The sequence below is a fragment of the Phallusia mammillata genome, chromosome 3 (assembly GCF_965637545.1).
Source record: "Phallusia mammillata chromosome 3, kaPhaMamm4.hap1.1, whole genome shotgun sequence".
NCBI lineage: Eukaryota > Metazoa > Chordata > Ascidiacea > Phlebobranchia > Ascidiidae > Phallusia > Phallusia mammillata.
The window spans coordinates 7,804,696-7,819,488 of record NC_137254.1 but is presented as its reverse complement, the minus strand read 5'-3'; the positions used below and the strand labels follow the sequence as shown (position 1 = coordinate 7,819,488).

Genomic DNA, 14,793 nt, shown 5'->3' with positions numbered 1-14,793 from the left:
TCATTGTATATTTGTTTGACGTTTTGACTTACGCATTCATGCAGCAAACATATTTGTTTTTTATTTAGGGTGAACGATTGGCGATGTGAATTTGTATGTATTGGAGAAATGAAGAATCCAGATTCTCACTACTTCGATGACTGCAATGATTTTACAAGTAAATATTTGTTTTTTTTAACATTTGTGTTGTTCAAAAACATTTTTTGGTAAAACATATATTTTCGGATTGTTCTTTTTACCATTTGTTCCTATAAAAAAAAATTCTGTTTAATGTAGAGTGGAACGGATTGCCAGGAACCTTGTTGAACGAAACGACTCCAGTTGATTATGCTCATTCCAAAAGAGATTTGGATTCAACAATTATGATATTTTATCGATAAATTTCGTCAAAATTGACGTCACACATTTCTACGACACATTGAATTTTCAAATATTATTGTAAATAAATTGTTCATGTTAAAAATTGTACATTTTAGCTACGATTTACTATCCATGCTTATGTGTCTGCTAATGTTTTTTTAGTTTGAAACAATATTTGTTGCCCAATTAATGCTAACAAAAATATGTTACTTAATTCGTTGAACTTAGTCAAGTCTTTCACTCTTGAATGCGTTATTCATTTCACGATAATATATACAGGTTTCACCGCAGGACCTTTTTATCTGGGATGAGAAGAATGAACAGATTCATAAAAGAATTGCTTCAATCAGTGTACGCAACCAGTACATTCTGTTGCAACGGATTGTTACATATTGAAATGAATGTGTTTTTGCCAACTAAAACAAACTAATGGGATAACATATCATAGTGGAATTTTTAAGTACAATATTGTTGGACTGCTGAACACAGATAAAATAGGTGAAACAATACAGCTTTTTGTTAGAACTGAACAAATAAGTAGGTGACTTGGGTCAGGGTAATTTGTGTTTCATTCTTCACAACAGATGTATAAGTACACTGTTATTGTTTATTACATCAGCAGGTAGTGTGCTGTGGTCGAGCACGTAACAATTTCCGCACATACAACGTCTCTTCTTCAGTAATGACAGCTGCTACGTTAGCACGCGTGTATCATCCAATATTATCCAACTTAGCATTTCACTAACATGATAATTTTTCCATCGAAAGGTTTAAGTTACCAATCACCTATCAGGAGGCCTCAATAACCTACCCAGCTATAAAAATTATTTCATGGTTGTTATTATCAATCTTTTCTAAAAACTGTTTGGGTTTGTTGTGTTTGTTTATATTAACGACACAAGCATTGACTTGGATTGTCGATTTAAATACCACACACGATAAAGTAATCACAACAGGCAAAGCAGTGATGGATTGAGTTGGATTTATTCGTAGCAGCACAGATGCGCTAAAATATTCACCAAACCGGAAATAGACGTTAAACAGAGTTCAGGCGGTAAAAAGCGCGACAAAGTTGAGGGCACAATTGGTGGATAGATGGTACGCGCTGCAGCTACACCGTTACTACAAGCTCTACGTGAGAGGGACTCACATTAGAGCAGTGATTCTCAAACTGTGTGCCGCGAGAGCTCTCCAAGTGTGCCGCGAAACTTTCCACTTCGAGTCTCATTTATACAACGTTCATTGTTTACAAGATCTAATTTCGCCTGTTCAGTACACAAAAATAGAGTTGTTGCAATCAGACGTTTTACTTCGTAGTGTTAGCACGGCATATCAATAATAATCAAAACCTATAATTGGAATTGAATGCGAACAATTGACTTCGTTTGTTAAAAAATTGCCTTCGTTTGTTAAACAATTACCCTCGTTTGTGTGATTAACTCAGTTGAATATCAGTTGTATTGCAATGAGTAACAGTTCTGTTCATAATTGATAAAAAAAAATTAGCCATGGAAAAATATTTAGAAAAGGCTGAATCATCTAAACAGAAAGAGCCAGCTCAGCAACGATGCAAGCGTAAATACATGGAAGATTAGGTGCAGTACGGTTTTATTGCTTCTGGGCCTGAGGAACATCAGCTTCCATATTGTATTATATGTAACACAGCCTTATCTAATCAGTCGCTTGTCCCAAGTAAGCTCAGCAGACACTTGAAACAGAATCATCCGACATTTAAGGATAAACCGAAAGCTTGTTTCGCAAACCTGATATCGCAAACCAACAAGCAAGCTAAGCGAATGGATGGTTATCTAAAGCTCCCGGAAAAAGGGTTGATTGCAAGTTACAAGGTGGCTCACTTGTTGGCCAAACGTAAAAAGGCGCACACAGACGCAGACTCAGTAATTGTACCTGCGTTAGCAATTGTGGTCGAAACTATGCTTGGATCAGAAGCGGCAGATAAAGTTCGTCGAGTTCCATTGTCAAATGACACGATTTCAAGACGAATACAAGACCTATCTTCCGATTTAAAAGATCAAGTTTGTGAACACTTCGTGGGGCAAATAGATGAATTATGGGCTCTACAAGTTGACGAATCAACTGACAGAGCTGGGAAAGCTCACCTGCTCGCTTTTATAAGGTTCGTGAAAAATGAAAAAAATTGTAAATGAGTACCTATTTTGTAAGGAATTGAGAAGCACAACCAGAGGAGAGGATATATTTAATTTGGTAAATGAAAACGTCCTGCTTTCCAAGTTACGGTGGATTAACTGTGTTAGCGTTTGCACAGACGGCTGCCCGTCGATGCAAGGAGTTAACAAAGGATTTGTTGCACACGTAATCCAACAAAATCCCAACGTTTTGGTAGTGCATTGTATGATTCACAGGGAAGCGCTTGTCGCAAAATCATTGCCTAAAGATTTTCAATCTGTAATAAACCAAGTTAGCCAAGTGGTAAACTTCATCAAATCTCGACCTCTGCAAAGCCGCCTTTTTTCGCAACTTTGCAAAGCCATGGATGCTGAATACGAATGTTCGCTGTATCATACCGAGGTTCGCTGGCTTTCAAAAGGAAAGGTAATAAAACGGTTGGTGCAGTTAAAATCTGAAGTTACTTCGTTTATGGAAGTCCAGAAAAAAGACTTTGGGTTTTCATTTCAAGACGACCTTTGGTGGCTGAAAGTCTTGTTTCTTTCTGACTTGTTCGACAAACTGAACAATTTGAACTCAAGTCTCCAAGGTCCAACAGAAAATATAATAACGTTAACATCGAAATTAAAATCACTAGATGAAAAACTGATGTTATGGAAAAATAAAATCTCAAAAGGAAATTTTGATCCGTTTCCCGCTGTAAATACATCTCCACTCAAAAAGAACATTATCCCGGAAATTTTGCAAACATTAGCTGGACTTCAGATGGCAATTCAGCACTACTTTCCAGAGTTTGCAGTAAACGATTCTAAGTGGGTAATCAATCCGTTTGCAACTACTGCAGCAAATGACTGTTCTACAGAAGAGGAAGAGCAGCTCATCGATTTGCGTAACGACCCATATCTCCAATCAACGTTTTCGCAAATAAGCTTAGACGAGTTTTGGCTGTCTACTTTAAGATCGTATCCGGTAATTAGTGCCAAGGCCATCAAAATAATCTTGCCATTTGCATCTTCGTGGCTGTGTGAATACGGTTTTTCTGCTTTGACAGAAATTAAAAGCAATAAACGACAGAGGCGTTTGGAGCTTGATGACGAAATGCGAGTTTGTATGTCAACACTGGAACCTCGCATTAATCTGATTTGCTGCCGAAAACAGTCACACCCGTCGCATTGAGTCAAAATAAAAGATTACCCACTTTTTATTGTCTTAACAACTAACTCACATGCACAATACACTCGGTTTTCTGCTTACTATTCAGATCACCTGGCACAAACCACTATTATCCACAAAAATATTGGGACGAGAAGTCATTATCACATGGAAAAAAACAAGTAAATGGGTACGCGCCGCTTAAAAGGTTGCCGACCCCTGCCCTTGCTGCACTGCCACAAAAACAAGCGTGTTGTATGCTGCATTGTCGACTTTATCAACAATGATTCGTTTTTAATCAAGCTGGTGAGCTCAGGAAAAGTTGAAGCATGTAATAAATTCATACAATTCAACATATATCTGCGAATCGTTGCTCAACCGTAAGACACTTCTGGGAACTTCATTAGATAGGAGTTTGTAGACAATGGTTAAGATGCACTATTTTTCAACATAAAAAACCTGGATCAAAAACAACTCAAATCTCACAAAAGAAATAATGGAGCAACCCAACGACGGCGCTTGGACAATTCAGATCCCATTATCAAAAATTTATAATATATTTTTAATGTCAGTATTTTGGACAACGCCTTATTGCAATTTCATGGAGATATCAATAGAAAAGCAAGGTGACTTATTATGGTACCGAATCAAACAAATTTGTTCACCTTTTGACCTCCAGTTAGATCTATGAATCGGTTGTGACGTAGAGAGGAACAGTGGCGCTTTTCAAACGCTTTGCTCTGTTTTCCATCTTTTCTTGCGGAAGTCGACATGTCTTCACATCTGTACGTATGGGAGATCTGCTCAAATTCATTGTACATTCTTAACAAAGCCTATTTTGGCCGTTTTTAGTCCATACACTAAACGTTATTAACAACGTTCGATTCAGTTTGCTTTGATAGCTGTTGCGATAAGACTATTTGAATTCTATTTGAATAAGGTGATAAGGTGTTTAATGCAAGCATATGAATAACAACATTGTAAAAAAGTGAATAACATTTAAAAAAACTGTACAATGTCACCAACAACACCGAAGAAAAATGGAAGTTCTTGTAATGTGTCAGCCAAAATAGATGTCCTTCTTTCCCAAATCAACCAGAACAAAGATGAAATGGCAACAAAATTAAATTCTGTTTTGGCTGAGCTGCAGACCATTAAAAGAAGCCAAACATTTTTATCAAATAAATATGACTTCATTGAAAAAAAACTACTTGGCACAGAACAAGAATTAAAAACAATTAAAAGGGAAAACTCACAACTGAAAGAAGAAATGAAACAACTGAAAGAAGATGTGGAGGCATGCAAAAATGAAGTAAATACATTGGAACAATACGGTAGACGTGAATGTTTGGAAATAAAAGGTATCCCACAAACCACCAATGAATGTACTGATGAGATTGTTGTTGCAGTTGCTAAACGTCTTGGTGTCACAGTTAGAAAAGAAAACATAAGCATCTCCCACAGACTTGGTTCATTGCAAAATGAACAACACAACAAACAATCAACCCCAATAATTGTGAAGTTTACAAACAGAAAAATCCGTGATGAAATCTACAACAATCGGTCTAAATTGTTCAAAACAAGAGTTTCTGAGGAAAATGCACACCAGTCACCAATATATATAAATGAAAGTCTTACAAGAGCAAACAAAAAAATGTTTTACCAATGTCTACAATATAAGCGACAAAAAAACTACAAGTTCATTTGGACACGAAACGGGACCATTCTATTAAAGAAGAATGAAACATCTTCTACAATTGCGATCCACAATGAAGGAGATATGCAGAAAAACAACATTCCCACATCATCATAACTGTTGTAGCACATCAACTGGCAATCCAATCTGTATGTATTCTTTCTTTTTGTTTGTTTTTGCACCTCACAATTTCTTGATTTGTAAGCACCTGTTAAAATGTCCCTTATTGTCATTTCACCATTTGCATAATGCATCAGCAATTTTTCATCAAATACCCCAATAAATCCATGACCAACATCAAAGAATCCAAATATGTTGATATAAAAGAGTTTAAAACACTAATACACACCGCTACCACTAATGACTTAACATTACTACAATTTAATGTTAGAAGTCTTACACACAATTTACACATAATGGAAGAATTTCTGCATACAATTGACTTTGAGCCTCATATAATTGCAATCACAGAAACAAAGTTAAATGCAAACAATACAAGCAACATTTCACTAAGCGGTTATACCTTTCTGCATGCTGATTCACCAACAAATGCAGGAGGTGTTGGAATGTACATCAAAAATTCTTTGCAGTACCAGGTCACAACTCAATACGATATTCACATGACAAAATGTGAAAACCTTTGGATTGAAATGAAGTTACACCACCAAAAAAATGTGGTTGTTGGCATAATCTATAGACACCCTGGTCCTGGCATCACATTTTTCTCCACACACTTCGAACAGTGTTTGTTTGACCTAAACAAAAGAAATGTTACATACTACATTCTTGGAGATTTCAACATCAACAGCCTGGCCTCAACATCCACAATAATACAGTATAAGTCAATGACAATAAGTTTAAATGCAAATATGCTAATTACAATTCCATCACATACTGCACCGTCAAATTCAATGTCAGCTATTGATCACATATATACAAATAACACAAATGATACAATTATACCTGGCCTCATAACTTTTGATATCTCTGATCATCTGCCATCATTTGCCATTGTAAGAAAGACTAGCCCAATGCAATTACAGCAGCTAAAACCAAGAAGAGACTACAGGCATCTTAACATTGATAATTACTTATATGATGTGTATAGCATTGCAGAGACCATTCAAACAAATCAATCTATACATAAAAAATTTGAAATTTTAATAACTGAATTCCAGAATGTAATTAATCACCATGCCCCCATTACTAGTTCTGTTGGAAAATCTGCAAAACAAAGAAAACCATGGTTTACTAAAGGAATCCTTACATCCATTAAAAAGAAAAACAAACTGTACAAACAATGTGTTGCTATTGGTAAAATAAGTGACAAATACAAACAATATGCAAAAAGGCTAAAAAACACTATCAGAGCAGCAAAACAAAATTATTACAAAACCTTATTTGATAATAACACAAATAATACGAAAAAGACATGGCAACTTATAAACAAAATTATTTCACACAGGCACTCAGCAAACCCCCGGGCATCTCAAATAATCCATCAAAATAGAACACTCACCAACCCAAAGCAAATTGCTAACACTTTTAACATACATTTTTCAAGTATAGGTAAGGACATGGCTTCAAAAATTGTACCTGCAACAGTTCCACCCAAGTCATATCTTCACAATCCAATGTCCAACTCATTTCAGTTTCATGATGTATGCACAACAGAAGTGTATAATATCATCCATAACCTCGACGAAAAAAAATCCACAGGTCCATACGAAATTCCAATCCATCTAATCAAGCTTGCAGCTCCTGCTCTTTCACCAATTCTTTGCACACTTTTTAATGATGCAGTTCAGGTTGGTTCATTTCCAAATTCCTTAAAAATCGCCAAAGTCATTCCACTTTTCAAAGCAGGTTGTGCCAAACAATTAGGAAATTATCGTCCCATCTCCTTACTTCCTATCTTTTCCAAAATATTCGAAAAACTTATATACAAGCGTATGGCAACCTTTTTGGAAAAATATCATGTATTAACAAAACATCAAAATGGATTTAGACCTTTACATTCCACAAACTTAACAATTGCTGAAATTCATGACAACTTAGTTGCAGCAAAGGACAAAAAACTTCACACTTGTGCTATATTTCTAGACTTAGCTAAAGCATTTGATACAGTCAATCATGAAGTATTACTTCAAAAGCTTGAACATTATGGCTTTCGTGGACACATAAACATGTTTCTCAGAAGTTATTTAAATAGAAGACAACAAAGCACTTGCTTTTCAGGACACCGATCACCATTTTGCTACTTGACATGTGGCGTACCGCAAGGCTCAGTCCTTGGCCCTCTGCTCTTTTTAATTTACATTAATGACCTTCCGACTGCATCCAACTTTGAAACCCGTTTGTTTGCCGATGACACCTGTCTCTGGATGTCCAATGATAACATTTCAACACTGCAGATGACCGTCAATGAAGAACTGACAAAGGTTGACAAGTGGATGAGAGCCAATCAACTGTCCCTCAATCACACAAAAACCAAATATATGATGTTTTCTCCGCAATCCGCTTCCTTCAATCTGCGAATCACTGTAAATGGTAAGGAATTGGAAAAAGTAAAGTCACTAAAATATCTGGGTGTGATTTTTGATGAGAAAATGTCTTGGGCTGAACACATCCACTTCATCCGAAATAAAATTGCTTCAGCTGCAGGAGTTTTCTCCAAGCTAAGACATTATCTGCAATCATCAACGCTACGTTGTCTTTATTTTTCCTTGGTGCATCCACACCTCCTTTATGGATTACTCTCTTGGGGTTTTGCAAACAAAACCGACATACACCAACTGTCAGTTATGCAAAATAGAATTTTAAAAATCATGACCAACAGCCCTCTTCGAACCTCAATTAACAAGTTGTACAAAAAAACTAACATTCTCAAATTACATGACATGCACAACATGGAATTGGCAAAATTTGCGTTTCAGTTCGTACACAAAAGACTGCCTCCGGCTTTCGACAACTTTTTCACTTTCACTTCATTAATACATAAACATGCAACAAGAGGTGCCACAACACAAAAATTTTTCGTTCCCCAAGTTTCTTCAAGCCGAGCCCAAAATACACTCAGATACAAGTGCACCACAGTTTGGAATAAACTACCCAACAAATTAACTGACAAAAAAACTGGATTAAAAGCTTTCATGAAAAACAGCAAATCTTTAATACTGGAAACATACACATGAGTCATGACTGTCATTCTGCAAATTCCCAAGATTAGCTGTTCATTTGGCATGCACCACACCACGTGGTGCATTATTTACATTCCACGGGGTGTTATGGTCTTGATTACTTACGCGACCCAACTACCGCTTCCTAATTATCCCTCCAGACAGGTGTGCGATTACTGCCTGAAGAAATGCAAACTGAACTACTGTTATGTCGTATTTTCACATGTGTTCATGTTTATTATTTACTAGATGCATTTAAAACGGTTGTCACGCAGTGCTTACTTTATATTTTTTCTTCTTGTGTTTACAATTTGTACTAAAAATTCACCATCAAATAGATAGGGTCAGCTTTTAAAAAATAGCCAATTGTGGTTCCTGCTGCACCCTTTTTGTTTCCACCCTTATTTCACACGTTTACCTACATGTCATCTGAAAATTAGATTTTACATATTCTTCGCCAGAAGGAGGACCTGTATTTAGCGTTTGAGGGAAACAACAAGCGTATATAGGCTATGTCACATATTAAAAGGTATGTTATGATCTTTGTTGGAAAAAACGTCTTTTTTCTGTTAACCGATTGGTAGGGCGCATTTAACAAAACACATCAAACTGTCAAAAGATTAAAAAAACATGAACTGTCACTTTGCACATAACACTAGCGATATTTTCTGGCGATAATTCTTCGTTGAAAAATCGGAACAGACATTCAGGTAAAAGATTGAACTCAATTTAGTTTGTTTCATTATGTGATAGAAAGTTTCATTTAATTTTTGTTCGGTTTAAACATATTCTTTTGCCTTTCCTTTTCAGAATGTTGTTACACGTATTACCCCAAGGCATGCTACGATTCATCCGTGACTGGAATAAATGGAGACGGTAAATTATTGATTTGTTGAAATCGAATTGTCGGGTTCCAAAAAAAGTTTGCGCGCGAATTTAAAATCAAACATTAGATTCAAAAACATTGCTCACTTGGCGTACTAGTTTAAATCCTGACACGCTTATGTAGTCAGAAAACACGGATTAGAACAGAAAGAAAACCAGAATGACAAGAAAGGTGGAAGATCGGAAAGAATAAAACAAAGAGGGCTTAAGTAAACCATTGCGGTTTTATATATACGAAGTTTAAACATGATTTGCCAATCTACCAAATCAAACCATTGGACTATTTGACTACTTTTTGTAAATAATCCTTGTTTGTGTTATTAGGAACTCTAGACGTTTGCAGACTTAAAAACATCGAAAGTTGGAATTCTGTAAATACAAATTATTCCAAATATTCAATCTCAGAAAACTGGACAGAGTCTGAAGGTAGGTATAAATTATAAATTTACCACGCTCTTCTCACGAACGTTTTTTTACGTTAAATGGTTTTCTTATTACATGTTTGTTTGATGAATTTTTTACTAATTAAAGTTTACGTCCATGGATTTAGTTTGTTTTGGTTTCAAGCATGGCATTTTCAGGTTCATGAGATGTGCAATTTCATAAACTAGAGTGAAGTGTAACCGTAACCAATTCAGCTTATAAATTATAATCAGGGCCTTTTAGATAAAGATTACTGGTTAGGGTAAAAAAATTGCGATGCAGACTTTGTACACCTACATAAACAAGTTATCCGAAAAATTGTTGCAGATGGAACTTTAAGGATGGATTTTCGAGTAAGCCTGTGTGATTCTGTAGTACAAGGAAGAATCAATGGTAAGAAAACCGTCAAAATAATAAGAGTTAACACCAGTGTTAACGAAGCGTGTCATTTTTTGTTGCTTGTTTTGTAGAATGTCCCAAAGTGACTGGTTTTATCCGGAAATCCCAATGTCCAAAGACCCACAGATGTGAGAAAGGTTAGAAAATTGTAAATATGTTGCATGCTATCAGTACATCACAAATGCATGAGGTCGACTATGCAGTGGCGTAGACAGCCAACAATTTTGAGAGGGGCCAAATAATTTCTGGTCCAATACCGTTTGCGTAAGAGGTATTTTTACCAGGGTTTTCCAAAATCGAATTCGATGGGACCACCAATTAGTCCATTTCATTTACGTATTTCGTGTCTGCAAGAATATAGGCTACATAAACTTTTTTACGACTTACAACTAGCGGACAACAGTCATTATTGAAAATATATATATATTCCTTTATTAATTTAGTTGAAGTTTCTCAATATGCAACTTCAAATATTTGGTAGAGGTCATTGAACCTTTTGCCCCACCATGGCTAATCTAACCACCTCTGTGCCCTTGCGTTGTACTTATTTTCCAATAAAATCGTTTTGAGACAGGTCTGTGATGAACACTTAGTTTAGTTATTTTTTAAAATATTGCGTTAAAGTAAAGCGTTTTGTTTCAGGAAATCTTAACAGGAAACGAAAATCGATTATTGAGCCTCTACCTGAAACTACCATCGTTTGCACAGGCTAGTAAAAATCAAAATGTTTAGCATGCAGCATCATACACTTGCTAAAACACTATGCGCAAATAAATTATTCTGGGGACATTTGCATTACTGTGATATTTTCTGGTAAGAAACTTCTTTTTCAGCTAATTATATTAAAAGAAACCTAAATTGCAATGGAATGGAAGCTTTAGGTTATGTAAACGTTACCCCCTATGCCACAGTATACTTTAATGTTGCGATTTTTTAAAGATTTGTCAAAATCAATATGTCTCTATTTTTCTCTGTTCACTAAAATAACCTTACTGAACTGTAACATGATTATCACAGCAGTTCCATACATGCATTGGACAAAAAAATACATTATTCTGTATCGTACCAATAGTGTTCGTAATTTTTTCTCTCTTTGGTTTTTAGATTCCACGATTGGAACATCGAGTAACGGTAGGAAGAACTACATTTTGTAACGTTTAAATAGAAACATTTTTAAATCTCCTAAGCAAAATTGTTAATTTGAAATATAAATTACTTACCAACTAGTTGCCAGATACCACATAATTTCCAACAGCCCTAAATGTATGGGTTTGGCCATTTTCCTGTGTGTATGTTGTTTTCAACCAAACGTTCGGGCATAAACGGGCTTCTAGTCGCGTTTGGGCCGAGTTCGGTATCGAACAAAGTCATAAATGCTAAAACAGTCTTGTACCGTTGGCGTAATAGTTGCAATAAAAAAGACGTAGTAATAAATTATAGACTAATTTTAATAAGTTACTGCCTCGTGGGAAAATCAGGGCGCACAAATAAATCATTCAGGCCTTTAGTCCGCAAAGTTGAAATATTATTGCTGACAACATCTACAACAGAAAATCTATTTTAAGATCTCTCACTCGGAAACTCAAGTCGCATGAAGGTTGACATCATATTTGTGGTTGATGAGTCTGGCAGCGTTGGCGACTCCAATTACGAAAAGGCGTTGAAATGGATAAACAACGTTACGAAAGGCTTTGAGTAAGAAACCTAAGCATAAAGCCTATCCACTGACGTACAAATCTAATGCTAAAATATTATTAATTAGGAGAATACATGACACCCCTTGGAAGTAACAAACTTTAAACTTACAAATCACCTAGTAAGTCTCATCAGTTATAAAGCAAATGTGCGCAGGTTTAAGCACATGAAAAACGTTAGGTGATTCGTCCTCATAATTTTTTAAGAAATATATACATCGCATTAACAGCACTATCAATATCAGCAGTGTATGGTTCAAATAGACTCTTTTGAGGTAATTTAAAAAAACACACATCTAAAACGGTTTTGGGAAATAAGCTTGAAAATTAGTCGTGGAGGTTAATTGTATCTTGCAAGACTGTTATTGGGTGAACGATAGAAATTTGAGTACATGTTGTCTAATGCCGGTTACATGTTGCTGAGTTGCAAATGGAATTGGTTAATTTCCTCCTATTGTAGGTCATCAATCAATGTGGGTGATGTAAGAGTTGGAATGGTTAACTATGATGACAATGCTCGATTGTCGATTCCGTACGTAAACAGAAGCGCTGAATTGTTATACGGTGGGTATCATTAAGGATAATTATCACTGTTTATGTGACAAAGCAATTTTCTCACAGAACTTTTGTTTGAGTAAAGAAATAATTATGCCGTTATGGCTAAATAAACCATATTTTTTCTAAAATGTACTAATTGATTAATCCTTTATACTAAAAACTATTTTTAATTTTTTGCACTCTCAAAAATAGGTGAGTATGAAACTAACTTCTCAAGATTGGTTATACTTTTGTTGTAGGCAATATTGCCTTCTTTTTTAAACATAGTGTTTGACTTTTCCCAAAAGTGAAATAGAACGCCAAAATTGTTACAGTGGCACTATTTGACTTGGGTTATGAAAGCAACGGTTTAGAAATAATTTGATAGTTGCCTTTATTCATATATGCTTTGAATGTTTTTGAGGAATTGGTGTTGAACACTTCATACGCGGGTGGTGGTACCAATACCTACACTGGAATTGAAAAGGCAGTCAAAGAGTTTAAGGCCGCTCGAACTGACAACAACATTCCACGCCTCATGATTGTGATGACAGATGGCCAATCTGGTTTTCAAAGCCAGGTTAACTCATCAGCAAGAAATGCAAGGTTGTCGAAAAACTCCCGTAAAACAGCTTTCGTTTAGGTTTCCTAATTTTTTGCGTATGTTTTAATATTTCGCTTTAGTATTTGTAGACTAGCAAAATTAATAATATAATCTTGTGTCTCAAATACAAGAAAATATCATAAGATTTAAAGGCTATGTCAATTGCGACACCAGAAGTATTGCCGTCTTTTTTCATAGTGTAACCATTAAATACAGCAGAGTTGTAAGTCGGGTCAAGGTTTTCGGGCCGGATTCGGACCAGGTTCGGTTTCGGCCTGGGTTCGGCTTAGTTTTTTTTAACAAACAGGCCTTAATTCGGTCCCGACAAAACGTCTGGATTTACGTTACTGTCTGTTGGTAAACAAAGTCATAATGCACATGGACATTATAATAAACCGTTTCGTCCAATAAAACTTGAAATCCAGAACCTTCCTCAGTTCAAAACATATATTCAAACAAGAAGTTTGTTAAACAGGGCGGCCAACATCACAATCGTATCGGTTGGAATTGGACCAAACATTAATGATAATGAACTTCTAACAATCGCTGGAGTGAAAGAACACGTTTTAATAGTCAGCAACTTTGAAGCCCTAAGGGAAATTCTCAGCAAACTGACCACTGTTATAATGCAAACAGCTTCATTTCAAGTTGAAGGTAAGGTGTTTTTGTTATGAGGTGCAAACCGAGTACGAACTAGGTGACCAAGTTTGATCAATTTTTTGTACCTGTCATTTGTTCAGTGCCAAACACCATTTGGACTCTTGGCGGTCCCAAAAGATTTTTTTCATTGGCACGTTAGTATGTGGACAGCTAGCTACCGTATAGATCAAGTCAGCCACAATCATAAATTTTAACAGCAAGTATGCAAACATATACAATGACACGCTGGTATAGTGAAAATAACATTAACTATTTATCAGAAGCAGCGCAAGTGACAGATAAAAGCTACATTCGTCAATAGTAGCATAACTGCGATTAGATCATCTTTACCTCATAACCAATTTGTTGTAATTAAATAATGCTTGGATAACACCATCTTTTCTTGTAAGGATCTCCAACTTAAATAGGTTTTGAGTTAATTGTTTTAAAACAGACCAATATTAAGATAAAATAGAAACTTTAGATCGTGCAACTGGGACGCCCATGCAAATGTGATTTGTGATAAGCAATCTATTTTTTCACTGTTTACTAAAATAACCTCAATGGCCTGTAACAGGGTTATCATTGCAGCTGTGTACATGCATTGGACAAAACATGAGTTGTTCTGTATAGTACCACAATAATTGTGTTCGTAATGTTTCTCTTATTGTTTGTTTAGATTCAACGAATGGAACAAAATACAACGGTAGGAAGAACTACACTTATTAAAGTTAACATAGAAATAACTTTTAACCTTGGCGGATGAAAACAATAAATTTCTTAGATGTGTTATAATTTTTGTTTCATTTTATATTTGCTTTTAATTTCGAAACCAATGTTGTTTTGAGTTTGAAACCAGAAGTCAGAAGCTCTAAAACAACCTGAAACACGTCAGTAAATTGAATCTAATGCATTTGTAGTCACTGGGTAGAACGATCACCCTACTTAACCATTAGAAATAGGTTCTATGTTTATTTCATTTTTATCGTGGGTAGTAGGTAATGATTTACACCGAATCCTATTATCCGGTTACTAATTTCGGACACCAAATGATTTTAAGAACCGAATCCTTCCGAT

The 14,793-nt window shown here is 35.7% G+C and overlaps 2 protein-coding genes across 2 annotated transcripts; both read left to right on the top strand.

The window, feature by feature from the left end:
* The first annotated feature begins 1,868 nt into the window (after window positions 1–1,868).
* LOC145219415 (zinc finger BED domain-containing protein 5-like) lies at window positions 1,869–3,684 on the top strand. Its single transcript, XM_080086782.1, has 3 exons — window positions 1,869–1,935; window positions 2,026–2,497; window positions 2,745–3,684. The coding sequence occupies exons 1-3, from the start codon at window positions 1,869–1,871 to the stop codon at window positions 3,682–3,684; spliced, it is 1,479 nt and encodes a 492-aa protein (XP_079942908.1).
* Window positions 3,685–4,930: 1,246 nt separating this feature from the next.
* LOC145219414 (uncharacterized) lies at window positions 4,931–5,473 on the top strand. The gene has a single exon (XM_080086781.1). The coding sequence runs from the start codon at window positions 4,931–4,933 to the stop codon at window positions 5,471–5,473; it is 543 nt and encodes a 180-aa protein (XP_079942907.1).
* Window positions 5,474–14,793: the final 9,320 nt, after the last annotated feature.